Raw genomic sequence first — 27,810 nt, 5'->3', positions numbered from 1 at the left:
AGCAACCGTCCGAATGAGCTGACATGGAGGAAGGCCAGACGCCAGCCAAGCCAGAGTGAGAACGAAGGGGATGAGGAATGGAGCGTTGCCGGAAACTGCCAGCGGTGTGAAAGCAAGAGGACCAGAAAGGTGAGAGGTGGGGTGCCAGAAGGACTTGTTTCATGAAGTTGATTTTGTTTAGAGACAAGGAAGTCTTCTGCGTAGGAGGTGGCTTTTCAACTCAGAGGTTCTGAATAGGCCTAATGGCCTGGGACCTTAAACCAGGAATTTCTCAATCTTGGCAGCTGGAAGATGGGTGGACTTCAACACCCAGAATTCCCCAGTCAGCATGGCTGACTGGGGAATTCTGGGTGTTGAAGTCCACCCATCTTCCAGCTGCCAAGATTGAGAAAGATGTAACTCCAACCTGCCGTCTTCCAGATTCTTTGGGGTCCAACCCCATAATTCTAAGTCAAGACCCAAAGCTGTGAAGATACGATTTTTCTTTATTAGGGTAGAGGTTGGGCTGTAAGGATATTTGATCTGGTGCCTGGGGGATGTTTCTAAGCATGGTGCTTCTAACCATGTTTTAAAGATTGTGGTGAACCACCTTGTATGAGATAAGCAGCCACACAAGTCCGGTAAATAGATAATAAACAGACAAAACCAGACAGTGGCTGACAGAGAGCTTCCTGGATACGGTGGACTACAGCCCCCAGCATTTCTAAGCAGTGTGCGGTGACTGGGAATTCTGGGAGTCGTGTGCCCCAATAGGATCGCACTGGAGAAAGTTGGCATAGTGATAATCATAATGTACTGGAGGTTTTTATTGCAAATGGTCACAGAGGGAGTCAAAGAGGACGATGTCGTGGGTTTTGGCTGTTGATAACCATGGATCTTTATTAACCAGGTTGCTAATATGAGGAAGGAGAAACTGGGCCGAACTAGAAACATGGCACTAGGGTTGCCAGGTCTGCTTCCAAAAAATAGCAGACAAGCGGGGGGGGAGGGGGGGGTTAAGTAGTAAAAAAATAAATAAAAAATTACAATTAAATTATATATTTTCTTACAAACATTTTAACACGCCATTTTAGGTCAGTCGACACAAGCTACAATACATTTTAAAAATGTGAACTGTACATAATTTTATAATATATTTTTATTTTAATCTCATCATTAATTTTTTTGGAGAATCGAGTTCAATGGATATTCGATCTTTGTCTCATTCTAACTTACGAAAAAAAAGACAAAACGCGATTCTCCTATCCTTATTCTCTTAGACTGTACAGCTTTAGATTACGTACCATTTCATCATAAAGCTTTTGAATAAAAAAAAATGTCCACTATTTTGTGAAAAAAAAATAGTGAACATAATGTGAAAAAAGTGGACTGTCTGCTCAAATAGTGGACACCTGATGTAGGAACTGGAACTGGAAATCTTTGCCACGTCGTGGCTTTCTCAAACCTGGACTGTTTTGTGTCTTTAATAGATAAAGGAGAAAAAAAAAATACCAGGGTATTATAACATGCTAGCTGGGAGGAAGACTTGATTTGATCAAGTTTAGGGCAGAGGAAATGCCGAAATAACCCTCTCCCACCCCCCACCCCCGATTTGGCCAGAAGAGGGGTTTAATTATCATTATCATTGCAACAGGGCCAAACAAGCCATTAACATGTCCCCAGTAAAATATACTGTACATCTGTGCAATTGTTATGGCATAACCTATTAAGTGGCAGGGCAGTTCTGATCCATCCTATATTGAGAATGAAGCAAAGGGAAAACCAGAATCCTGAATTTTAGGGTTCAAAACTCTGGCAATTTAATGCTGAATGCCCTCTCAGGTGAGACTGCTTATGAATCTCCCCTCCCAAGGGAATTGTTTGTGGTTGTTGTTAAGATCTGATCACATTCAGGAAACATTTCACTTTCATAAAAAATAAGGCAGTAAAAAATGCAAATATTTCTGGCCAGGACGGTCTATATTTGTGGCTGTTTCGAGTATTTTAAAGAGCTTTAGAACCTTGGTTTGCAAGGAGAGAAGCAATCTAGAACTAAGGAGAAATTTCCTAACAGTGAGAACAATAAACCAGAGGGAACGGCTTGCCTTCAGAAGTTGTGGGTGCTCCATCACTAGAAGCTTTTAAGAAGAGACTGGACAACCACTTGTCTGGGATCGTATAGGGCAGGGGTGTCAAACTTGCGGCATCACGGCGGTGTCACGTGACATATTGGGACTTTCCTCCCGCTTCGCTAAACTGGGCGGGGGCAGAGGCAGCATATGACGCAACCGGCCCATGGGCCACGAGTTTGACACCCCTGGTATAGGGTCTCCTGTTGGAGCAGGGGGTTGGACTAAAAGACCTCCAAGGGCCCTTGCAGCTCTGTTATTCTGTTACAGTTCCCATGTACAAAGTCCACATAGGCATTTAAGTGAATATCATTGGTGTTATAGACCAGCAGAGCCAGACAAAATCAGATTGAGGAAGTCTGGCTTAACAGGGAACTCATTATTTGAGTGTGACACCCTAATGCGGGCAAAACAACTCTACTTACGCCACAAGGTGGATCAACAACTGCTTTGGAGAAGAACGGAAGATTTGCAGGACTAATTATCCATCTGTAAAAAGGGGAGGTGAGAGAATTTAACCGGAAGTAAAATCATTTCAAAAAAAAATTTCTGTTAAGGCTAGTCTTTAAACTAGCAAGAGGAAAAACAATTGAACAGATTTTTGTGGAAGGCAATATTTTTCTGGAATATTACTGATTTGCAGAAATATTTTATAGTGCAGGATCCAATCTGGGTCGGTCACAGGGACCAGAAGTTTAGTCTTCTCAGTTTTCGGATATTTTATACTGCCTTGGTAAGGCCACACTTGGAATATTGCATTCAGTTTTGGTCGCCACGATGTAAAAAAATGTTGAGACTCTTGAAAGAGTGCAGAGAAGAGCAACAAAGATGATTAGGGGACTGGAGGCTAAAACATATGAAGAACAGTTGCAGGAACTGGGTATGTCTAATTTAATGAAAAGAAGGACTAGGGGAGACATGTTAGCAGTGTTCCAATATCTCAGAGGTTGCCACAAAGAAGAGGGAGTCAAACTATTCTCCAAAGCACCTGAGGGTAGAACAAGAAGCAATGGGTGGAAACTAATCAAGGAGAGAAGCAACTTAGAACTAAGAAGAAATGTCCTGACAGTTAGAACAATTAATCAGTGGAACAACTTGCCTCCAGAAGTTGTGAATGCTCCAACACTGGAAATTTTTAAGAAGATGTTGGATAACCATTTGTCTGAAGTGGTGTAGGGTTTCCTGCCTGGGCAGGGGGTTGGACTAGAAGACCTCCAAGGTCCCTTCCAACTCTGTTATTCTATTCTATTATTTAACATTTTGTTGCTGTTCCCTTTTTTTACGATATATTTCCATCCTTGCCACTGTCTGTATTGCATACAGCAATTTCTGTGTATGGAAACAGAGTGAAAGAGAAGAAAGTAGGCAGTTTGCAGAGAATCATGCATGAAGTGTGTTCAGAATACAGGTACTATAGGCCTTGTTTGTGGGATGTGGTGGCTCAGTGGCTAAGACACTGAGCTTGTCGATCGAAAGGTCGGCAGTTCAGCGGTTCTAATCCCTAGTGCCACGTAACGGGGTGAACTCCTGTTACTTGTTCCAGCTTCTGCCAACCTAGCAGTTCGAAAGTACGTAAAAAATGCAAGTAGAAAAATAGGGACCACCTTTGATGGGAAAGTGACAGCGTTCCATGCGCCTTTGGAATTTAGTCATGCCAGCCACATGATCTTCGGACAGAGCTGGCTCTTCGAGTTTGAAACGGAGATGAGCACCACCCCCTAGAGTCGGAAACGACTAGCACATATGTGCGAGTGGAACCTTTATCTTTACCTTAGACCTTGTTTAATAATGCTAACTTCATCATTAAGTAACACAGTCACAAATTTAAAAACTATACGGCTGCACATACACTCATATTTTTTTTATTTATTTAATTTGATTTATAGGCCGCCCTTCTCTGGGAGACTCAGGATTATAATGCGTTAAGCAATAGCCTTCATAAAGTCAGCTTATTGCCCCCACAAACTGGGTCCTCAATTTACCTACCATAGAAAGGATGGAAGGCTGAGTCAACCTTGAGCCTTCCACACATAGATCTCACACACAATTTTTCAACTTTCAATTTCCAAACATTAGGGGTGCTCAAAAGTTGTGATGTGCCTCGTGGATTGTAAAGATATTTTGGTTATTTTAATATAATTTAGTTGTGCTTGGTAAGTAACTACATACATACAACTTTTAAACATTTTGTTTAATTTGCCGTACATATATACACATACCTAAGGTGACCAGACATCCCGCTTTTGGCGGGACAGTCCCGCTTTTGAGCAATTTGTCCCGCGTCCCGCGGCGTTTTAAAAAAGTCCCGATTTTTCATTCTGCCTCCTGGTTCCCGGCTGCCTCCTGAATCCCCGCTGATGGCTAGAGGGAAAAAAAACTGTTTAAACTCTTGCCTCCGGGCTTCAAAGGGCCGCCCTACGTTAATTAGCTGGCTTCCCCCTCTCAGCTGATTTGCACAGGGCTCTGCTCTTGCTAAATTGCTCAGTTTTTTTTTCCTCTTTGTGCAAACCAAGCTCAAAACGAAAGTGAAAGTAAAACAGGCTGTTGGCTTTGCGGTTTGCTTGCAACGTTGGAAAATTAGGCAGCAGATTTATTTTCCTTTTCCTCACCAAAAAAGGTAAGTGCAAACAATGGAAAATTATTTAGGGCAAAAGAGGAGAGTTCAAGATTTTAAAACACAAAAGAAAAAAAAGCTCTTTTTAACTAGGGAATTGTAATAATTGAGATATTATTAATTGTATACTGTGTTGAAAGCAGAAATGGTTAAGTTGTGGTTTGGAGGAATATATGGGGGAAATTATTTGGTTTATTATTATTGGTAAGTATAATTAATTGATTTGTAAGAAATTGGATTGCATGGAAATAATTGGAATATTCATGTTCATATTGATTAATATACAAAAAAGATAGTTATATAACTAATTGATTTATATTAAAATGTTGAATTTGTATTAAACAACTGTATTACATAATTACATAATTAACCAATGTGAGGATGGATATAAAAATAGATGACAATGGGAAGGGGTATAAAATAGAATAGAAGGGAAAAATTGAATTTGATTAAGATTAGAGATGAGGATGAAGGGTAATATTGTTTTTTTTTTAAAAAATAGATGAGGAATAAATATGGCAAAAAGGAAATATAGAAATTGTAAATTTAATTGAAATGACTAAACACTGTTTAAATTTGTGAACCAGCCAAATATTCTGTTCAAAGAAAATACATTGTATGTATGTGTGTTTCTAATTATTGCTATTTATTCATATTTGTTCTCTTTTATTCTTTAAAGTTTAACAATTCATTCTTTATCTTAATATCTTTATATTTGTTTGGGGTTGGCTTTCTTCCCTTTCATCTTTTTTATTGTACAGCAATCTTTCTCCTCAAACCTACCACCTCTCTTTTCTTTCCTTCTTACTTTCTCTTCCCCCCCTCTTCTTCTCCTCCCTACTTCCTCTTCCTTTCTCCTTCTCCTCCTCTCTTCCTCCCTCTCTTAACCGTCACTCCTACTCTAATTTCCCTTCCCTTCCTTCATCCCTCTCAATTACTGTATCCTTTTATGCATATGGACTACTCAGAGGGCTGAAAAAGTTATTTTTGACTGGTCCTCGCACTTTTGACCAGTCCTCGAACTTACGACTGTCCTCACATTTTACATTTTTGCCCTATCTTGTCATCATGGTGAAGAGAAGCAGTTGTGAAATGAGTGACATGGTTGTTAAGAATGCTGCACGGGCATAAATGTGAGGATGGTCATAAGTGTGAGGACCAGTCAAAAGTGCGAGGACCTGTCAGAAATGACTTTTTTCAGCCCTCTGGTTAGTCCTTTTGTGCATATGGACTACTCAGAGGGCTGAAAAAGTTATTTTTGACTGGTCCTCGCACTTTTGACCAGTCCTCGAACTTACGACTGTCCTCACATTTTACATTTTTGCCCTATCTTGTCATCATGGTGAAGAGAAGCAGTTGTGAAATGAGTGACATGGTTGTTAAGAATGCTGCACGGGCATAAATGTGAGGATGGTCATAAGTGTGAGGACCAGTCAAAAGTGTGAGGACCTGTCAGAAATGACTTTCCAGCCCTCTGAGTAGTCCCTATACACATAGCCATGGCCACCCGGTCACATGACCAGCTAGCCACGCCCACCCAGTCACATAGCCTCCGAGCCACGCCCACACAATAAGCCACGCCCACAATGGTGTCCCTCTTACCAATGTTAAAATCTGTTCACCTTACCCTATACACATAGCCATGGCCACCCGGTCACATGACCAGCTAGCCACGCCCACCCAGTCACATGACCAGCTAGCCACGCCCACAAAATAAGCCACGCCCACAATGTCCCTCTTTACCAATGTTAAAATCTGGTCACCTTACACATACCTATCTGCATGCTCGCACACACAGATGCACACATGGTATTGCGACACAACCTACACTTACAGATGAAACTGAAACTCCTTGTTGTACATATTTTAGCTCTTAACTAGAGTGAATAGGCATAACGGGAATCAGGCTGAAAAATTGTAGTAGGAGTGCAAGTGGCAGCTAGGCAAACAGAATAATAGAGTTGGAAGGGACCTTGGAGGTCTTCTAGTCCAACCCCTCTGCTCAAGCAGGAAACCCTATACCAGTGATGGCTAACCTTTTTGCCATCGTGTGCCAAAATCGGGAACGCGGGGGGTCGCGCGCGCATGTGCCCACACCCATAATTCTATGTGTCCTGCCCCCTAACGCATGTACGTGCGGCTCCCCCCCCCATACCTTCCCTTTTGGCACGTGATGGCACGGTGGGCCCAGTAGGCCCATTTTTCACCCTCCTCAGGCTCCAGAGGCTTTCTAGGAGCCTGGGGAGGGTGAAAACGACCTTCCCCAACCCCCTGGAGACCCTCTAAAGGCCAGAAATGGCCTGTTTGCCGACTTCCAGTGGGACCAGAAGGCCCATTTTTCCCTCTCCCCATGCTCCAGAGCCTTTCTAGGAGCCTGGGGAGGCCAAAAATAGGTCTCCCCCCCAGGAGGCCCTCCGGAGGCCGGAAACAGCATGTTTCCCAACTTCTGGTGGGCCCAGAAGGCCCAAAAATCAGCTGGCCAGAGCTGAGCTTGCGTGCCCACCGATATGGCTCTGGGTGCCACCTGTGGCACGCGTGCCAAAGGTTCGCCATTACGGCCCTATACCATTCCAGACAAGTGGCTGTCCAGTCTCTTCTTAAAAGCCTCTAGTGATGGAGCACCCACAACTTCTGAAGGCAGGCCGTTCCACTGATTAATTGTTCTGTCAGGAATTTTCTCCTTAGTTCCAGGTTGCTTCTCTCCTTGATTAGGTTCCATTCGTTGCTTCTTCTCCTGCCTTCTGGTGCTTTGGAGAATAGGTTGACCTCCTCCTTTTTGTGGCAGCCCCTCAGATATTGGAACACTGCTATCATGTCACCCCCAGTCCTTCTTTTCACTAGACTGGACATACCCAAATCCTACAACCCTCCTTCATGTTTTAGCCTCCAGTCCAGCTCCCTAAACATCTTTGTTGCTCTTCTCTGCACTCTTTCCAGAGTCTCAATATCTTTTTTTATAATATGGTGACCAAAACTGGATGCAGTATTTTGAGTGTGGTCTATTTTGAAGCCATAGTCTGGAATGCTTTACAGCAGGGGTGTCAAACTCGCAGTGTCATGTTATCATCACTTGATGTATTGCGACTTTCCCCCCCTTCATTAAACTGGGGGTGGGCATGGCCAGCCCGGGATGCATTCACAAGTTTGACACCCCTGTTTTACAGTATAGGTGTGGAAAAACAGTCATAAATCACTGTTTTTCAGAGCCGTTGTAACTTTAGTCACTAAAACAAATGGTTGTAAGTAGCAACTTGGATAGGCAGCTTTAACAGACAGTACTTTTTTTTCCCCCCACACATGTCTAAAAAAAAAAGACTTGGCCACTGCTGCTTTTCTCCCAAGTAAACTACTATTAAGATCCCAGGAGCAGGAAATGACTTTTTCCCTTGGTAAATTGGCAATCCCAATTCAATTTCTTTGTAGACTTGCCTCTCCCTTCCATTAATTGTCTTCCTAATTGTTCCACTGATAAATTTACAAGACATGGAGCCAATCTATTTGTGTATATTTCTCTCCTCCACCCCCAAGCAAAGAATATGATTTATGTTTATGTTTAAATGCCTATGTGCTGACGGCAATATACGCTTGAATTAAATGCATTTAAAAAAAAGTCCTGTTTTATTCAATCTTAATTTTTTTTATTTGTGTTTTTATAACCTGCCCTTATGTACTATATATATATTTAATATATATGTTAATTGTTTTAATTAAAAATAATTTCAACTGTATAATTTTTGATGATGATGTTATCCATTCAGTCAAGTGTGACTCATGGTGTTTTGATGGGCCAGGTCTCTCCATAACTTCTGTTCTTGCACTTAGAATAGAATAACAGAGTTGGAAGGGACCCTGGAGGTCTTCTAGTCCAACCCCCTGCCCAAGCAGGAAACCCTACACTACTTCAGACAAATGGTTATCCAACATCTTCTTAAAAACTTCCAGTGTTGGAGCATTCACAACTTCTGGAGGCAAGTTGTTCCACTGATTAATTGTTCTACTGTCAGGAAATTTCTCCTTAGTTCTATGTTGCTTCTCTCCTTGATTAGTTTCCACCCATTGTTTCTTGTCCTGCCTTCAGGTGCTTTGGAGAATAGATTGACTCCCTCTTCTTTGTGGCAACCCCTGAGATATTGGAACACTGCTCTCATGTCTCCCCTAGTTCTTCTTTTCATTAAACTAGACATACCCAACCATTCTTCACATGTTTTATCCTCCAGTCCCCTAATCATCTTTGTTGCTCTTCTCTGCACTCTTTCTAACGTCTCAACATCTTTGATTTTTTTTCTATGCTGGTGTCAGCTTTGATGTTGTCCAGCCATTGTGTTCTTTGATGGCCTGGTTTATTTATTTATTTATTAATTAGTCATATTTCTATGTTGCCCATTCTCCGAGGACTCTGGGTGGTTTACACCAAAGACAGTATACTAAATAGCATATTGCCCCCAACAATCTGGGTCCTCATTTTACCCACCTCGGAAGAATGGAAGGCTGAGTCAATCTTGAGCCGGTGAGATTTGATCCGCTGATCTGCTGAACTAGCAGTCAGCTGAAGTAGCTGCAGTACTGCACTCTAACCACTGCGCTACTTTTACCGCTAACTCTTCCATGCACAATTGCTTTCTCCAGTGAATTCTTCCACATGATACGGTCAAAATAAATGAGATGCAGTTTTGTGGTATTGCCTTTCAGTGACATGTCTGGTGTTATGTGTTCAAGTACTTGAGGGGTCCTTGGTGCTCTCTGAGCTTGCTTGTTTTCTTACAGATGTTTCATTACCCTAACTAGGTAACATCATAATTAGCACTGATTATGATGTTACGTCTGCAAGAAAACAAGCAAGCTCAGAGAGCACCAAGGACCCTCATTTCAATCCTGAGCTACAAATATTCTCTTTTATTGGTTCAAGTACTTGCTTCTTAGACACCTTTGCTGTCCAAGGAATTTGCAGGAACCTTCTCCGGTACCACAGCTCAAATGAGTCGATTTTCAAAACCATCTTTTCACTCGGAACTCCTACACCTGAAATTCTCAAATAGGACTTGAATCTGTTTCTTTTTTCTTCTAGCGAAGCAGAAAATCCTTCCACATAGAAGAGTCTTCAGACAATCCATTTGGAGCAAGTTAAAGAAAAATGGAGCATGAAATGAATGCAATAGGAGAAGAACAGACACCAAAGAGTGATGCTTCAGATGCAGAAACAGCAGGAACGGCAGGAAAACGGGTAAGGGGCCCATCTGTCAAGCAAAGGCACCTTATGCAAACATTATCGGTCCCTATCACTTGAGGGAAGCTGTAGCATAGGATCGACCCCAAGGATGCAAAAGTACAAGTTAAAAACACACAAAGAGGCAACTTTTCCCTGAACAGTAGTTGGGAATGAGCGTAATGGAAGAGATGGAATGCAGCTGAAAAGCAGAAAGAGGAGAATGAATTGGCCCTTTAAGAAAAAACCATAGAGCAGCCTTCCTCAGTGTCCTGCCTTCCAGATGTGTTAATTCCTGTAATTCTTCTAGTCATCTCGTGACAGCAGCCCTAAAATAACTGGAGTGATGTTTGCCCATCTTGGCAATGTTAAGATGTATGGACTTCAATTCCCAGAATTCCCCAGCCAGAATGCTCCTGAGGGAACCTGGAAAAAGATGGAGCTGCTTTAAAGGGACTCAACAACTCATTAAAGCATCTGTGTCTTCTTAGCACACCAACCCATCCTTCAGCGAGGGCCTATATGCCTTTTTATTTTAAGGTTTTCAAAATGTGGATCCTGCCTTTCCAAACTAGGTTTCCCAAGCAATAAGCCATGCTAGAACAGAGATAAAGCCTTTCGGTAACGTTCTAAATTAGAATATGCAACAATATTTTACAGGAGTTCGATGAGCTCAAAATTTCCATTCCTAAACCAAGAGAGTTAAGTGACTTTTGCCCCATTTTACAATCGTTCCTGCCAGCATTGTTAAGTGAATCACTGCAGTTGTTAATGGCTGTTAAGTGAATTTGGATTCCCCGTTGACTTTTGTTGTCAGAAAGTCATAAAAGGTGATCAAATGACCGCAGGACACTGACTGTCATAAATACATGCCAGTCAGGGGTGGGCTTCAAAAATTTTAGCAAGGGGTTCTCTGCCCAGTTGCTGGGTAGGCGTGGCCATGGTGGATGTGGCCTAGTCAGCCTCCTGCACCACAGGGGGAGGGGTGCATTTTTGTCCTCCCCAGGCTCTGGAGGCTTTCTTTGAGCCTCCGGGAGAGTAAAAATGGCCTCCCTAGGCTCCGGAGACCCTCTGGAGGCCGGAAACAGGCCCAATCTTCCGGTAGGCCCGCTTTTCACCCTCCCCAAGACTCCGCGTGCGCCCTGTACTTACCTGCATCCAAAACAGGCCACGTGGGGACTTCTGGGAGAGGAGGGGTGGGGTGGGCAGGGCCAGCCAGGAGTGGGATTTGGGGGGGTCCTCTGAACTGCATAGAATCTTAGCTAGAGATTCTCCCGAACCCTTGCAAACCCCCAGCAGCCCATCCCTGATGCCAGTTATCAGGTGTCTGGATTTTGATAATATGACCAGGGGGATGCTGCAAGCAACAGTTGCATAAGAATGAAAAAAATGATCATAAGTCACTATTTTCAGTGCCGTTGTAACTTAAAACGGTCACTACAAAGGGATGGTTTTAAGTCGAGGACTACCCGTAATCCTTCAGTAAGATTCTAAAACAGTTGAAACTTACAACAATATTCTAATTAAAATGCAGCCTGTTTTAAAAGCACTGTTTCTCAGTTTTGGAAACTTGAAGATGCTGCTGGCTGGGGAATTCTGGGAGTTGAAGTCCACACATCTTCAAGTTTCCAAGGGTGAGTGACATTGTGCTAGGTTCGATTCAGATAAGCACCCCATTCCACTTTTCTTTCTCTTGCTTTCCGAATCCAGAGCCTCACTTCTCAAGTTGAATTCAGTGCTCTGCCAAGCCAGAGTCCGGTTCTGCGCTCGAAGCCACGAACTCAGAAGCACGCCCTTGTCCGTCCCTGGAAATCGCTGCCTCCCACTCCTTCGGGATTACTGGAAAAAGACCAGAAAGGTAAGAAGAGATCTGCATATTTGTCCTCTCTTGTTTCCTAATATAGGTGGGTCTAGGACTTGTCCCATTCCGATATAGGTTGTTGTTGTTAGTTGCAAAGTCATGTCCGACCCATCGCGACCCCATGGACAACGTTCCTCCAGGCCTTCCTGGCCTCTACCATCCCCTGGAGTCCATTTAAGCTCACTCCAACTGCTTCAGTGACTCCATCCAGCCACCTTGTTCTCTGTCGTCCCCTTCTTCTTTTGCTCTCAATCTTTCCCAGCATTAGGCTCTTCTCCAGTGAGTCCTTCCTTCTCATTAGGTGGCCAAAGTATTTGAATTTGATCGTCAGGATCTGGCCTTCTAAAGAGCAGTCAGGGTTGATCTCCTCTAGGACTGACTGGTTTGATCGCCTTGCAGTCCAAGGGATATATATATATATATAATATAGGTAGTCCTCGGCTTATAACAGGTCATTTAGTGAGAGTACAACAGCAAGTTTGAATTTTTTTTTCTGTCTTGTTTATAATCCAATATGTTTCACTAATTTAGAAAATTGTGGGGATCCAGGAATCAAGTTTACAGAGTGAAGATTCCATTCAGGGTGTTTTCCACTTATTTTATTTCTTTTTTTCCCCTCTGTAGTAGAGAAAAAAAATTAGGATAACCCCTTCCTTTAATTCAGTAATGTATACTATTTATGAATATAGAAGTTTGACGCTACTTTAAAAATCATGAAATGAAATGGCTGGGGTGATAAAATAGTGCTGAGTTTCAAAAGGCAGAGATATTTGGCATTCCTCACTAATTAGACCCTCTGTGTCACATCAGAAGAAAAGTTGTGTACTTAGGTTGTATAAGTACACTATAAGCACACTTTCCACAGTAGGAAATCTATTGTGGTTCAATGGTTTAGCTGAGAAAATTGGATGTCTGCTCAGCACTGCCCCCCTGTGGCAAAGAACAAGACCTCCGCCAAAGTCCAATTTTTAACCCAAGGAGTCAAACTATATTGTAGACACCTTTTTATGCGCATGATGGATATCCTTTTGCTTTTCGTTTTTTGCATTTGGTATTTGACAAAAGCCAAAAGCCAACTGCCCGACAAAATAAGCTGCCATTATTTTCTTACTTCCTAATTATAACGTAAGCACAGTTTTACTTTAAAAAAGAAAACAAAAAAACAAGAACTTTGGGGAATTCTCTTCAATTGTGCAACAGAAGCTTCCAGCACTTGGTACGAAATGTGGACTAAGCCAATTTAGTTTAGAAGGGACAGCGCTTAAAATTCCCACAAGATGCAACTTTGACGCTAGTTTCAGCAATTGTTCTTGCACAATTGTTTTTCTCAAAAGAATGTGTTCATGAGCAGCAAAGTGTTGGAAGAAATATCCATCTGGTTCAGTTCCAAGCTGGGAGAAAGGCACTGGAGACAAAATGGAGGCTGGAGGCTGATTGGAAAAAGGGTCCATTTATTGATGAACACAGACCACATGTTTGTGGTTCTGGTGCAGCTGACCAGATGGAATTGAGAGTGGGGGGTATTTATACCTTCTCTTGGGCTTTGCACTAGAACTTCCTGTTCCTGTGCAAGAACATGTATTCTATTGGCTGTTGTCAGACTCCCATGGTGTCATGTACAAAACCTAGGAGTTTGTCTGAGCTACGTTTGGTGGAAGTTTAAAATGCTGGGGGTGGTACAATTGAGATGATGCAATGAAGGGGCTTTGGGCAATTCCTATTGTGACTGAGGCAGTGGTGAAATGTAACATTTGTTATTACCGGTTCTGTGGGTGTGGCTAGGTGTGTGTGGGGGGTAATGTGATGGTGGGCGTGGCCAACTTTTTTTAAAAAAAACTTTTAAAAGCATTTTTTCTACAACCTCTTCGGCCGAAGAGGTTGTAAAAAAATGCTTTTAAAAGCCTCTGACGATCCCAGCTGAGCCGCGCGATCATCAGAGGCTTTTTTTTTTAACTTTTAAAAGCATTTTTTCGGCTGAAGAGGTTGTAGAAAAAATTCTTTTAAAAGTAAAAAAAAAAGCCTCTGATGATCGTGTGGCTCAGCTGGGCAATGGGGGGGGGGCTCAGGGATTTTTGCTACCTGTTCTCCGAACCACCCGCTGCCATCGCTACCGGATCGCCCGAACCGGGAGCATTTCACCCCTGGACTGAGGGCTAATCCTATCTTTGTTGGATCTTGGGTGAGGGAATTTGCTTATGAATAGAGCTAGCTATCTCTTTATCTCTTAAGTGCTGACATCTGCTGAGGGCTATTAAGAAAGATGGAGGCTGCTTTCCAAGAGCATGTTTCTCCATTTCTCATCCAGGGAAATATAACATTCTGCCTTTTTAATATTTCTCAAAATATTTCATTCTTCTAAGGAGAGGGGTGGGTGCTAACTTTCTACAAAAGTAAGAGGGTTTTTTTTTGTGTCCGAGGACTGTATTTAACAGCTTTGGGGATAGAGGTATCTCAGAGGTATCTGGAGCTGGGATTGTAATTTTCATTCCCCCCCCCCCACACACACACACCCTTGCTGGCTTGGGAATTCTGGGAGTTGAAGTCCACTTGTCATATAGATCAGGGGTTCCCAACCCCTGGTCCTTGGATCAGCACCGGGTTGTGGCATGCCAAAAACCAGGCCACACAAACAAGTGAAGCCCCAACTGCAGGATGCAGGCAGCATCCAAAATCACACCCTTCCGGTCCGCGGAAAAACCTCTCTCCATGGAACCGGTTTCTGGTGTCCCAAACTTTGGGGGCCAATGCTATAGAGAGTAAGGAAGGTGATCTTAATGGAAGTCTGTAATAACAATTACCTAGGTCAGTGGTTCTCAATCTGTGGTCCACGGACTTCGGGGGGGGCATGATGTCACAGGGGCTCCGCGATGGCTTGTAGAAATGTTATGATTTAAATCTTGAGTTAAGTCTTGGTGGTCCGTGGCCATAGTCTGTGGTCACAAAAAGTACTTAAAACTGGTCCGTGGTGAAGAAAAGGTTGAGAAACACTAACATAGGTAAAAGGGCCCAAAACATTTTTGAAGTCCAGAGCAACGAGATAACATTCAGAAGCGACTCAGGCAGACACGTTCCTGATTCACTGGTGTATAAGAGGGAGTGGAGGGATGGCCCAGATTTATTGTTATAGCCCATCGCAATAAAAATTAGTTTTAGTCTTCTTATGAAGTTGATTTCCTGATCTGGTTTACGTAGTAGGGCTAGCAGTTTGGTACCTCAAAATGTAAAAAGCCAGGAGTCTGACTTTTGACAATAGAATAGGATGGGGTGGGGTGGGGTGGGGTGGGGTGATGTGGAGTGGAGTGGAGTGGAGTGGAGTGGAATGGAATGGAATGGAATGGAATGGAATAGAATAGAATAGAATAGAATAGAATAGAATAGAATAGAATAGAATAGAATAGAATAGAATAGAATAGAATAGAATAGCTTTATTTGGTCAAGTGTGAATAGACACACAAGGAATTTGTGTACAGGTAGTCTTCAACTCACAACAGTCCATTTAGTGACTGTTCAAAGTTACAACGGTAGTGAAAAAGGTAACTTGCAACCATTTTTCACACTTACAATTTTTGGAGCATCCCCATGATCATGAGATCAAAATTCAGATGCTTGGCAACTGGTTCATACTTATCACCGTTGCTGGGTTCCAGGGTCATATGATCACCTTCTGCAACCTTTTGACAAGCAAAACCAATGGGGGAAGCAGGATTCATTTAACAACCATGTTACCTTATCAGCTGCAGCGATTCCCTTAACAACTCTGACATGGAAGGATGTAAAATGGGGTGAAACTCATTTAACAAATGTTTCACTTAACAACAGAAATTTTGGGCTCAATTGCGGTCATAAGTCAAGGACTCCATGTGGTCCATAGTAATCCACAGTAGTCCACAGAAGGTGTCTAGGACCACAGAAAAAGGACTCAGATGGTGCATTTTTCTCTGACATATTAGTAGGAATTTCTGAAATTAAAAGGAGAGGCTGTTTTTATTTCTAGTGAGAAGGCATCTGTGAGTTACAGATAGTCTTCGACTTATGACCACATTGGAGCCAGGATTTTTGTCGCTAAGCAAGGCAGTTGTTAAGATTTTATGATCTTTTTTTTTTGCCACAAATAAGTGAATCACTATAGTTGTTAAGTGAATCACGCAGTCATTAAATGAATCTGGCTTCCCGCATTAACTTTGTCAAAAACCAGCTGGAAAGGTCATAAATGATGATCACATCATCTCAGGAATGTTAAAACCATCAAAAATACACGCTAGTGGTCAAACACCCAAATTTTGATCATGTGATCGTGGGGAGTCTTAAATCGGGGGGGTCTTAAATTTGAGGACTGGCCGTAAATCACATTTTTCAGTGCCATTGTAACTCGAATGGTTGCTAAATGAATGGCGGTTTTAATCTCTTTGAATAAGCTGTGTTAAACTGAAAACCCCTCCTGATATTTGGGTACCATAGAGCAGGGGCCTCCAAGCTTGGCAACTTTAAGACTTGCGGACTTCAACTCCCAGAATTCCTCAGCCAGCAAAGCTGGCTGAGGAATTTTGGGAGTTGAAGTCCGCAAGTCTTAAAGTTGCCAAGCTTGGAGGCCCCTGCCATAGAGGAACACAATTACCATAAAAGAACACAACAAATGCCTTAATTTTAATGCCAGTTGTTATTGATTGTGAATGATCTTCACTATAAACATCAACCTGGGCTCTGCAACAACCTTCAATGACACAACGACGGTCACTTTAGGAGACAGGGAAATGTTAAAAAACTCAAGAAATGTCCAACTTCGCTCTTCTATATTTCTTTCCAGAAACCACGCTGAGAAAGGTCGTTTCCCTTAAAATGTCCAACTTTTAGGAAGCCCAGAAACAGGGGAGACTCCCATTTTTCAAGGAAACGCTTTACACACACACAAAAACACGCGGCAGATACTACTTTTTTTGAAGGGGCTTCTTCGAAAGGAAGTTTGAAACCCTTATCTAGCGCCGGTTTGCCAGATCAAATTCTTGTGTAGTGGTACGGTAGCATATAATATGAACTTTTTGCGCTTTGAACTCTACTCCTCTTCCTGGAGTAGAAACCTCCTACTCCTCTTACTTGCACCCAAGACGTTCTCTTTCCGAGACCCATGAAGGAGGAAATGGCCAAATCACTTCTGAAAAATCTTGCCGAGATCTCTGGGTCAGCAACTCCATTGGTAACCTTTCTGACAAAACCTTCCCACATAGCTGGTCAGGCTTGTAGGCCTTGCTGCATCTGGCTTCATTCTTGCAGGCCCAGCCAAGCGGCCTACAAGTCGCTCAAAATTTGGATAGATTTTTTTTTTCCCAGGTGGTTGTGCTGTGCAGAGAGCAAGCAGAATCAGGGGGGGCTGCTGGAGGACCGCACCCCTTCCTTGCAAGGGATCACAGGAGGGAGGGGTGCTGGAGGAGAGAAAGGCAGGGGAGCCTCACAACCTGGTCTGGGTGTTGTTGGAAAGCTCCTCCTCCTCTTGCATGGCTTGTTCAGCTCCGGCAGTTTCCACTGCGAGTCATCCGATGCCTTGTCTCGGTTCTTACTATATGCTTATCCAAGTCAACACACAGGGCTTAGTACTGGTAGCATTTCTCACCACGCACAAACCTAGTTAAGTTTTAACGTGGCTTGTTGTTTTGCTTTGTTGTAACGCGCAGGCCCATCCTTCTGGAGAAACGTTGGTTCAAGTGGATTGTGCAAAATCAGAAAAGGGGGAAGCTTGATAATTGTGGGGCATGAATTCATCCAATGTTGTTGTTTTTGTTTCCTCCTCCTTCTCTTGCTCCTCATCTTCCTGCTCTTCCTCCTTCTCCTCCTGTTCCACCTCCTCCTCCTCCTCCTCCTATTCCTCCTTCTCCTCCTCTTCCTCCTCCTTCTCTTCCTCCTGTTCCACCTCCTCCTCCTCCTCCTCCTCTTCCTCCTTCTCTTCCTCCTCCCCCTGTTCCACCACCACTTCCTCCTGCTCCTCCTCTTCCTCCTTCTCCTCTTCTTCCTCCTCCTCTTCCTCCTCTTCCTCCTGTTCCACTACCACCTCCTCCACCACCACCTCCTCCTCCTCTTCCTCCTCCTCTTCCTCCTCCTCTTCCTCCTTCTTCTCCTTCTCCTCCGTCTTCTTCTCCTTCCTCTTCTTCTTCTTCCGTTTGCACAGTCTTTTTCTCTTCTCTGACTTCCCTCCAGGCTGAAGAGTTTTTCGACATGGTGGCCACAATCCAGGCCCGGAGGCTCAACGACCAGCGGGCGGATTTTGCAGGGCCTGAAGTTGCCAGCGAAGAGAATTCTGGGATATCAGAAGACCAACTCTATGACACTATTCTAGCTCACCAGGTATGTACGTGCCATTGATCCTCCAACCTCTGGTCCTCCTGGAGGACTCCTTTTTTTTTTTTTTTTTAATCTTTCCAGGATCATCCTCCTTCCAAATGCTCAAAATTGTAGAATTTAGGATTTAAGTTGTTGTAATGAGATGGTTTTACAGCTTTATAAACCCTAGTTTTATAGTTGCAGTCCTCTTATGGGTCTCTCCTTTGGAATTACCGTGGTGCAAAGGGAAAATAGGTACTGTCATTTATGCAAAAAATAAGAAAATAAATGAATAATAATTCCAGGGTGAGGATTTATGTATTTAATCTATTTCGACGGATTCCCCCTCACCAGCAACTCTGGGCAGTATATGGAAGGATAAATAAACTGACTGTAACAATACAAGACATCCATGCTGAGAAGGAAAAGCAAATTCAATATAGAACAGTTAACAATGACAATTACACCACCCTTACACAACCACACACACACACACCTTCAGGATAGAAATGCCATTGTTTATTTAAACAAAATTTGCATGGGAAGAATCCGTCAGGAGTAAGGTTTCTGGAGATTTGGTGAAACTTCATGTTTTGTAGAAAAACTGAAGGATTTTTGAGAAAAACAAAAATAGCCCAGACTAGTCCAAATGCCCAAATGAGGAGTATCTACTCAGATTTTAAAGCATTCCTTAGGTTTTCATTTTATTGCAGTTTTTATTTTTTATGTCAGGAATATGTTCAGAGAGGTTAGCAGTACAAATTAGAAAAGAAAAATATTGTCAATTGTGGCAGCAAGATAGAATGAATTTGCTGCAGGAAGTGTGAGAGCAGACTTTGCTTCTCTGTCTATTATTGCGTGGGGGTAATCTACAATTAAACTCACAGTCAATTGAGGGTGAAAACTTAATAATTCAAGTCCACCAAGGACCTAAGAATGATTAAGGTAGCGGTTGAAGAAATAGGCAGTTGCAAGCAAGATAATTTTTATTGTAAAATTAAAAATTTTACATTTGATAAATTCGAAATTTCCCTCCAATATTAAACCTCTTCAAGGACTCCAATCATGATTGAAGGATTAAAAGAGGATTTCTTTTTCTTAAAGATTCACTATTATTAATCCATAAGTATTTGGACACACAGTTTTTAGGTATCAGTCATGTGATGTTTTTACCGTATGGCGTAAGGCAAGGGTTTTCAAACTTTTTCAGGTCATAGAAACTGTTAGTTTTTTTTTTTTTTAAAAAAAAAGCAGAATCAAGAGGCAAAGCCAACTCTATAGAACAACCAGAATGACGCTTTCTTGAGATACAGGCAGTCTTCAACTTACAACCATAATGGACTCTTCCCATTCCAGTCATAAATCATGATGGTCATAAAGTGCGTCACCCATAGGACCAACCTAATTTTCCAACCTTTTTTGTGGTGGCCTTTCAACGAGCCCATTGCAAATGGCTGTAAATGTGGGCCTGTTGCCAAGTGCCCAAAATGCAGTTCATATGACTGGGGGACAGACATCAAAACTTTGGGACCGGGTGATATCTTTTGGGGGGGTCCATTGTAACTGTAAATGTTTGCTAAACAACTGGTCATAAGTTGAGGACTCCTTGTAGGCTATAATAACAACATCTCGCAAGCCTACCCATGTCCCAAAGGTGCTTTTTCAAGAGGCAACTGGACTTTCTTGTTTTTCTTTGAAGACGTTTTGCTTCTCATCCAAGAAGCTTCTTCAGCTCTGAGAAGCTCTGAGAAGAGCTGAAGAAGCTTCTTGGATGAGAAGCGAAACGTCTTCAAAGAAAAAACAAGAAAATCCAGTTACCTCTTGAAAAAAGCTCCTTTGGGAGAACTGTGACCTGAATGACTGAGAATCTCCATAGACAGACTGCCCGTGTCTTTTCTTCCCTCCTTCTTATACAGATAGTCCTTGATTTAGAATCACAATTCAGCCCAAAATTTCTGTTGCTAAGCAAGACAGTTGTTAAGGGAATTTTGAAACCTTTCTTGCCAGAGTTGTTAAGTGAATCACCAGAGTTCTTAACTTAGCAACCTAGTTGTTAATGAATCTGGCATCCCCATTGACTTTGCTTGTCAGAAAGTCGCCAAAGTTAATCACATGACTGGAACATTGCAACCGTCGTAAATATGAACCAGTTGCCAAGCATCAGAATTTTGATAAGGTGATCATGAGGATGCTGCAACGGTTGTGTGGAAAATGCTCATAAGTCACTTTTTTCAATGCTGTTGTAACTTTGAGCTGTCACTAAACGAAGGGTTGTAACAGTGGTGAAATTCAAATTTTTTAACTACCGGTTCTGTGGGCGTGGCATGGTGGGTGTGGTTTGGCATGGTGGGCGTGGCTTAGTGGGCGTGACAGGGGAAGGATACTGCAAAATCCCTATTCCCTCCCCACTCCTGGGGGAAGGATATTGCAAAATCTCTCTGGGGCTCGTCAGAGGTGGTATTTGCCGGTTCTCTGAACTACTCAAAATTTCCGCTACCGGTTCTCCAGAACCTGTCAGAACCTGCTGGATTTCACCCCTGGGTTGTAAATAGAGGACTACCTGTACCACAATGGGTTTTTATGAGTCTCTGGAATATTTTCCCACCTCTCTGGTTTCCAGTTTTTGGTTGATTCCCTCCCACCCAAAAGCTTCTAGATTCCTTCTCCGAAATCAACCCCTTGGCTCCCTACACACCAGTGGTGGGTTCCTCCCGGTTCGATCCGGTTCGGCCGAGCCGGTAGCAGTGATGATATGATGTCACCTAACCGGTTCTCCCCCCACTCCCACCCCCCCATGTTATTCTTACCTTTTATTTGGCCCCACCCCCAATCTATTGCTGCCTCCTGAGTCCCAGCTGATGACTAGAGAGAAAAAAACTGTTTAAACTCTTGCCGCGGGGCTTCAAAGGGCCGTCCTACAGCTGATCAGTGTTAAAAGCAAACAAATGAGTCGGGTCGTAAGTGCGAGGACTGGTCGTAAGTGCGAGGATCTTCCAGAAATGACTCTGACCAGCTAGCCACGCCCACCTAGTCACATGACCTCCAAGCCACACCCACAAAATAAGCCACGCCCACAGAACCGGTAGTAAAAAAAATTAGAACCCACCCCTGCTACACACAGTCTATAAACTATGTATATCTGAAGCAGCACACAAGGTGGCAAATAAATTAAACTTATCTCACATAAATTTCTTCTTTGGGGAGGATTCTCTAGCCAATAAAATTAGTTAGATGTGGGTTTTATTGGATGCATTCATAGGGTCTGCAAATGTTTAGTTTTATGATTCAATGAGCCTGAGCTGGAAACGATTTCGGAGTTGTCTTCTTCATCTAGCAGCAGTGAATTTTATGAAACTAGAGAATAAACTAAATGTGACTGTGTATAATAAATATAGCTATGTAACTGTTCGAACAATTTACTGCTTCTTGGAGATTTATCTATTTCAGATGCAAACGTCCATTGCTTTTAAAAACCTTAAAACTACACGAATTGCTCTTTTGTGTGTTTGCCTCTGTGTGTGTGTGTATAAAAAACAAACATAGACCTTCATTCCTGCCTTCCCCCCCCCCCTTCTTTTTCATCTGCTGAGGGCAGTCAGTGAGGGCTATGAGAAAAATACCTCAAGAATATGGATAGGGTTGGGCTATCTTTCATTTAAACTCCCAAAAGTGCTTTTTCAAGAGGCAGCTGGACTTTTTGGGTTTTCTTTGAAGACGTTTGGCTTCTCATCTAAGAAGCTTCTTCAGCTGTGGGAAGCTTCTTGGATGAGAAGCAAAATGTCTTCAAGGAAAAACCAGAAAGTCCAATTGCCTCTTGAAAAAGCAGCTTTGGGACATGGGTAGACTTGCAAGATTTTGTTATTATAGCCTACCAGAAGTCCTCAACTTTTGACCAGTTGTTTAGCAAACATTTACAGTTGCCATGGATCCCCCCCAAAAGATATCACCCGGTTCCAAAGTTTTGATGCCTGTCCCCCCAGTCATATGACTGCATTTTGGAAAACTCTTGGAAAAAGCACCTTTGGGACAACCATGACCTGGAGAAACTCCCTAGATTTTCATTTGAAGCAGATTCTTCTTAGATTTTCATCTACATTAAACCTGCGGGTGGCCCAGTGCAGGGACCTCTCTGGAGGGTCAATAAATAAATAAATAAACCAAGAGGAGAGCTCCGAACCCATGTTTGAGGCTGTCCACTGGACTTCATTTGCATCTATCTTAGAGGGCCAGCTTAACCCAGCTCATCGCTTTGTTTCATTTCCCACTAAAAAAAACCCCAATGTGAAATATTTATTTATTTATTTATTTATGTAATTTATATGCCGCCCTTCTCCCGAAGGACTCAGGGCAGCTTACCAGAAGGAACAAAAAATTACATAAACATTAAAATCAATTTAATGTTGACTGAAGAGCTTGTAGAAAAAAATGCTTTGAAAAGCCTCTGATGTTCCCAGCTCAGCTGCGGGATCATCAGAGGCTTTGTTTTTTATTTTTTTTTTAAAAAAAGCATTTTTTCGGCTGAAGAGGTTGTAGAAAAATGCTTTTAAAAGTAAAAAAAAAAAAAAAAGCCACTGATGAGGTGGGCGGGGTAAGTGAGCGGCGACCGGGCCGGGGACTGGTTTGGGGACATGGCCAGCCAATGTTATTACCAGTTCTCGGAACTACTACAAATTTTTACTACCGGTTCTTGCAAACCGGTGCAAACCGGGAGCAACCCACTACTGAAGCCAGTGGCGAAATCCAAATTTTTTTATTACCGGTTCTGTGGGCGTGGTGTGGCTTGGTGGGCATGGCAGGGGAAATATACTGCAAAATCTCCATTCCCACCGCACTCCAGGGGAAGGATACTGCAAAATCTCCATTCCCACCCCACTCTGGGGCCAGCCAGAGGTTGTATTTGCCGGTTCTCCGAACTACTCAAAATTTCCGCTGCCGGTTCTCCAGAACCCATCAGAACCTGCTGGATTTCACCCCTGGAACAAGCCATTTCTATAAAGATCTATCAGTCTAACCGGTAAAACCCAAAATCAAAGTATTTTTTGCAACCTTCTCACAAGCAAAGTCAACGAGGAAAGCCAGATTCAAGGTACTAGCTGAACAACTGCAGTGAAGGAAGGTCGTAAAATGGAGCAAAACTCGCGTAGCAAATGTCTCGCTTAGTGACAGAACTTTTGGGCTCAATTGTGGGCGTAAGTCGAGGACTACCTGTAGCCTCTAACACTCCTTCTCCCTCTTCTGCAGAGCCAGCGTCTTGAGGATCAGCGCACGGAGCCTCCTATCCCGGTGGGAATTCAAGGGCTGCTGGATTTATTGCTCACAGCTCAAGGGACCCGGATGGAAGATCAGCGCTCTACCCTTCCTCCGGGCCTTGCTGGCCCACCCTTGCTAGGAAGACAACCCTCCTTTCTACAGTATGAAACTCCTCCTTCCTTCATGGTTTCGGAGTTCAAATGACTTTTGACCTGGTCAGAAGCTGGAACTGGGTTGATCTCAAGAGTGGGGAACTGAAAATCAAACAGTGTTGGAAGACTTCGTGCAGGAAAGATACCACGCTTTGCAAGAAAAGGATGAGGAAAAACTCATGTTCCACCACAAACACAGCTTTGCAAGTGGCTAATTTTTTACTGGCTATGAACATGTACTTGATGCTCTCTGAGCTTGTTGTTTTCCTCGCAGACGTTTCATTACCAAACTAGGTAACGTCATCAATGCTGGAAGGGGGGTGGGGTTGACATCTATCCTTTCTAATACTTGGTGGAAACTCCGCTCCTCCCTCTCTGCCTCCTCCCTGCCAAAAGCCCATGGTGACAGTACAGGTACTCCTCGACTCACAACCACCATTGGGACTGAAACTTCTGTCGCTAAGCGAGATGGTCATTAAGTGAGTCGTGCTTGATTTTACCTTTTTGCCATAGTCATGAAGCAAATCACAGAGTCATTAAGCAAATTTGACTTTCTCCATTGACTTTGCTTGCCGGACATCCCCTGGGAAGGCAATCACGTGACACACAAACACACACACACACACCGGATTCTACAACTATTGTAAACATGTCAGTTCCCAAGCACTCATCATATGAACATATGGATGCTGCAATGGTCATAAGTTCAAGCACCAGTTGTAAATCACTTTTTTCAGCACCGTTGTGACTTTGAACAGTCACTATCTAAATTGTAAGTCGAAGACTTACACGTATTTAGAGGACCAATGAAAAGTCACAGCGTTGCCATGATTTTTAACGGTTTAGGGGCAGCATGAAAAGGAACGTACCGCTGATTAAGGGCATGGGAAAATCTCTTTTTGCAATACACGGGAGTCTTAAGATGCTACGAGACTGTGGATTTAAGCCAATGGTGAAATTCAATTTTTTTTTACTACCGGTTCTGTGGGCGTGGCTTGGTGGGCGTGGCAGGGGAAGGATACTGCAAAATCTCCATTCCCACCCCACACCAGGGGAACGATACTGCAAAATCTCCATTCCCACCCCACTCTGGGGCCAGCCAGAGGTGGTATTTGCCAGTTCTCCAAACTATTCAAAATTTCCGCTACCGTTTCTCCAGAACCGGCTGTATTTCATCCCTGATTTAAACTTAGCATGTTTATCCCAAAAGCACTATGCATAACGTCTGAGGTAATTCGTCCCTGCAGTGAAAGAGCTCTCAAGTTAGCACTTTTCTTAAATAATTTGATGTTTAGTGCAATGTTTCTGAATCCGGAGCCCTCCAATTGTCCTGCGCAAAGCCATCCTAGGGAAATAGTTCAATAGGTCTAGCAAATTAGACCTAAGAGTTTATTTGAAAACAACAAAATAAATGTAGCTGCTTTCATTTGCCTGCGAAGAAAAGAGACAGGTTGATAGTCTTCTAATTCTTAAACATATTATGGGATCCTGTTTTATTTAAGAATTGCTAGAGAATCCTGCTGGGCCTGGCCGTTAACCCATGCAAACCAGCATTCTGAGTCACACAGTGGCCTATTGGCTGTGTTGGGGAAGCTCACAAGCCTAGACTGGAGAGCGAGCGCCTTCTTCACCTCTTTCTCCCTAGTCACGGGACTTTTCAGATCTTGGGCCCCATGGCAGTCTCTCACACAATGTCTAGGTACGGAGTCCCTGCTGTGAGATGGATAACCATGTAAATTCCTTTAATAATTAAACTATAGGTACGTCCCATTCCAAATATATATATATATATATATTTAAAAAAAGGACGGTTGAAATGACATAGTATTCCTGTTTGGAGGAATATAGTGTTCGTGCACAAGGGAAGTTTTGGAATTTATAACATTTGAAGGGAAGGCATTAAAACAGAGTTGCTCAACCTTGACAGATGTAAGACAGGTGGACTTCAACTCCCAGAATTCCCCAGCCAATGTGGCTAGCTGGGGAATTCTGGAAGTTGAAGTCTACTTATCTTAAAGTTGCCACAGTTGAAAAACTCTTAACTCAATGCAATGTATTGCATGCAGTTCACTTGTTTGTTTCTAGCACGGTGTTTCTCAACCGTGGCAACTTTAAGATGTGTAGACTTAAACTCCCAGCTGGGGAATTCTGGGAGTTGAAGTCCACACATCTTAAAAGTCACCAGGGTTGAGACATTCTCTGCTAGAATCAACCCGCGAGAGGTATGATGTATAAATCAGCACCTGCAGATGCTATGTTGTTCTGCAGTCTGATTTTTACTCTCAATATCTTGAGAGTATAATTCCCCAAATTCAAGGTGATGTTATCCTAATGTATCTAGATTTAAAGGCTATTGGGGAGGGTGGGGGGGCTCTTGAGTTCCACATTTTCTATTTGTAATTGCCTGGAAGTGGAACCGTAATTGAATTTTCTCACCAATTAAACTACTTCTCCCCCAAACATATTTAGCACATAAAAGCTAACAAAACCTGCAGCTGTTGACTGCTTCTCATTCTCCATGCACAATTGCGCTTTAACGCGGTCGTAATAAATTTTGTTGCGAAGCTACGGTGTTGTGTTTCTCTGCAAGAGAGAGTTCAAGCATGGGTGAGCATGTGGTAGAAATGTGAATCAGGAACAAACAAATGGGTGATGCTAAACCATTAAAAATTCCCGTAACTTTTAACTGGGCAAAATGGTACCTCATAGGGCAGCAATTTTTTAACCAAGGTACCTCAAATGGACTAATTTATAGAATGCATCCAAAACGACTCCTCTGGATTTGAAATTCGGAAATGTTATTAAATATTTCATGACATAAAAATGATTGTAAAAGCTTAGGCCATAATACAAAATGTTATAAAACATTTCCTCTTGTTAATGTTTGATTGCTGGATAGTTCAGTACAGTCTACTTTCAAGGCAGAGACATCTCTTGAAGGTCTCCCTGGATTTTTAGAGAATTTTTAAAGTACATTAGAAGCTCTGCCATTGTTGAAGACATGGAGAGATCTGGTCAAGAAATATCTTTGAAAAATACCAATATTATTATTTTCCTTTTAGACAACTAAGGTGTCACAGGTTGTCTAACAGGAAAATAATAATAGATATTGTGCCTCTGTTTGCTTAGAATGATACAAGCCCTGATTCCTGATTTATTTAGAATGAGTGATGTATGGGTGTAAGCAGACTACACTGCTCAAAAAAATAAAGGGAACACAAGCAGAAGACATCCAAGATCTGAATGAATGAAATAGCCTTATTAAATACTTTGTTCATTACATACAGTAGTTTTGTGTTCCCTTTAGTTGTTTGAGCAGTGTATAAATTACTGTATGTAAAGAACGAAGTATTTAATAAGGCTATTTCATTCATTCAGATCTCGAATGTCGTCTGCCTGTGTTCCCTTTATTTTTTTGAGCAGTATATTTATTCTCATTTTGTTCCAGATAAACTAGAAATGCCTTGCTTCGAATTCTATCTGAACCTGGATTCCTCTTTTTTTAGAACAAGTTAAGATTATGAACAGAATTAATTTAGAGATAGGAAACCAAGTAATGCGTTTATCACAATTCTAAATTATATCTAGTATCTTCATCCACTTGCATGAGAGAGGTAAAACAAGAATGAAAAAACTCTGTGGACTATTATACAGTACTATAGTCCACAGTGGACTATTATACTATAGTCCACTGTGGACTATATAAACTGGAATAATTTAGGTTTATTCTATCTGAATGTAGCTAGTTAACACACATTTAAAAACAGGCAGTGTTGCAATCATATTGTTGCGGCTGCCATTTTGGCTTTTTTGACAATATCTCATAGCAGCCCTTTACAGATGTGTAAAGGAGTTAGGAATTTACCACATATTAGAATTGCTTGTGGATTATCAATGGCTACAGATAGTCCTCGATTTACAGCCATAATTGAGCCTGGAATTATTATTGTAAATCAGGGTGGCCATTAAGGGAGTCGCCACATGACTGCACTCGTTTTTATGACCTTTTTTGCAGTGGTCATTAAATAAACTCATGGCCATTATGATCCATCATAATTCTGAACAGTCACTAAGCTACTGGTCGTAAGGTGAGGACTACCTGTACGTGACCAAACCACTTCTTCTGAGGTAAAAATTAGTGGGGAAAACAATAAAACTGATTGTGAAAAGCAAAATAAATGGGGGATGGATTTGACTCCTCAATCTGTCCCCATTGAGTTGCAGAACACAAAATGATTTTGTTTTCCCAGAGTGACTTTCATTCTTCTCATCTGAGAATTTGAACATGAACTGACTGGATTTAAATGTAATTT

The 27,810-nt window shown here is 42.4% G+C and overlaps 1 protein-coding gene across 1 annotated transcript; it reads left to right on the top strand.

Annotated features, from left to right (window-relative positions):
- On the top strand, positions 1-25,265 carry GPSM3 (G protein signaling modulator 3). The gene is made up of 5 exons (XM_070936591.1): positions 1-129; positions 9,788-9,943; positions 11,636-11,783; positions 17,944-18,119; positions 23,337-25,265. Exons 2-5 carry the CDS (start codon positions 9,854-9,856, stop codon positions 23,547-23,549), a joined length of 627 nt encoding a protein of 208 aa, XP_070792692.1. The 5' UTR covers positions 1-129; positions 9,788-9,853; the 3' UTR covers positions 23,550-25,265.
- Positions 25,266-27,810: the final 2,545 nt, after the last annotated feature.

This window comes from Pituophis catenifer, unplaced genomic scaffold, assembly GCF_029215685.1.
Source record: "Pituophis catenifer annectens isolate HBS135680 unplaced genomic scaffold, rPitCat1.0.hap2 SCAF_2, whole genome shotgun sequence".
Taxonomy (NCBI): Eukaryota; Metazoa; Chordata; class Lepidosauria; order Squamata; family Colubridae; genus Pituophis; species Pituophis catenifer.
Note: the sequence above shows the minus strand (reverse complement) of the source record. Positions and strands in the feature narration are given on the sequence as shown.

What these genes read in the sequence shown, in the direction of transcription:
- GPSM3 (XM_070936591.1), top strand. Translation starts at nt 9,854, where the DNA reads ATGGAGCATGAAATGAATGCAATAGGAGAAGAACAGACACCAAAGAGT. An exon ending in CAGGAACGGCAGGAAAACGG is followed by an intron (nt 9,944 to 11,635) that starts GTAAGGGGCCCA and finishes TTCCGAATCCAG; the next exon opens with AGCCTCACTTCTCAAGTTGA. An exon ending in ACTGGAAAAAGACCAGAAAG is followed by an intron (nt 11,784 to 17,943) that starts GTAAGAAGAGAT and finishes CCGTTTGCACAG; the next exon opens with TCTTTTTCTCTTCTCTGACT.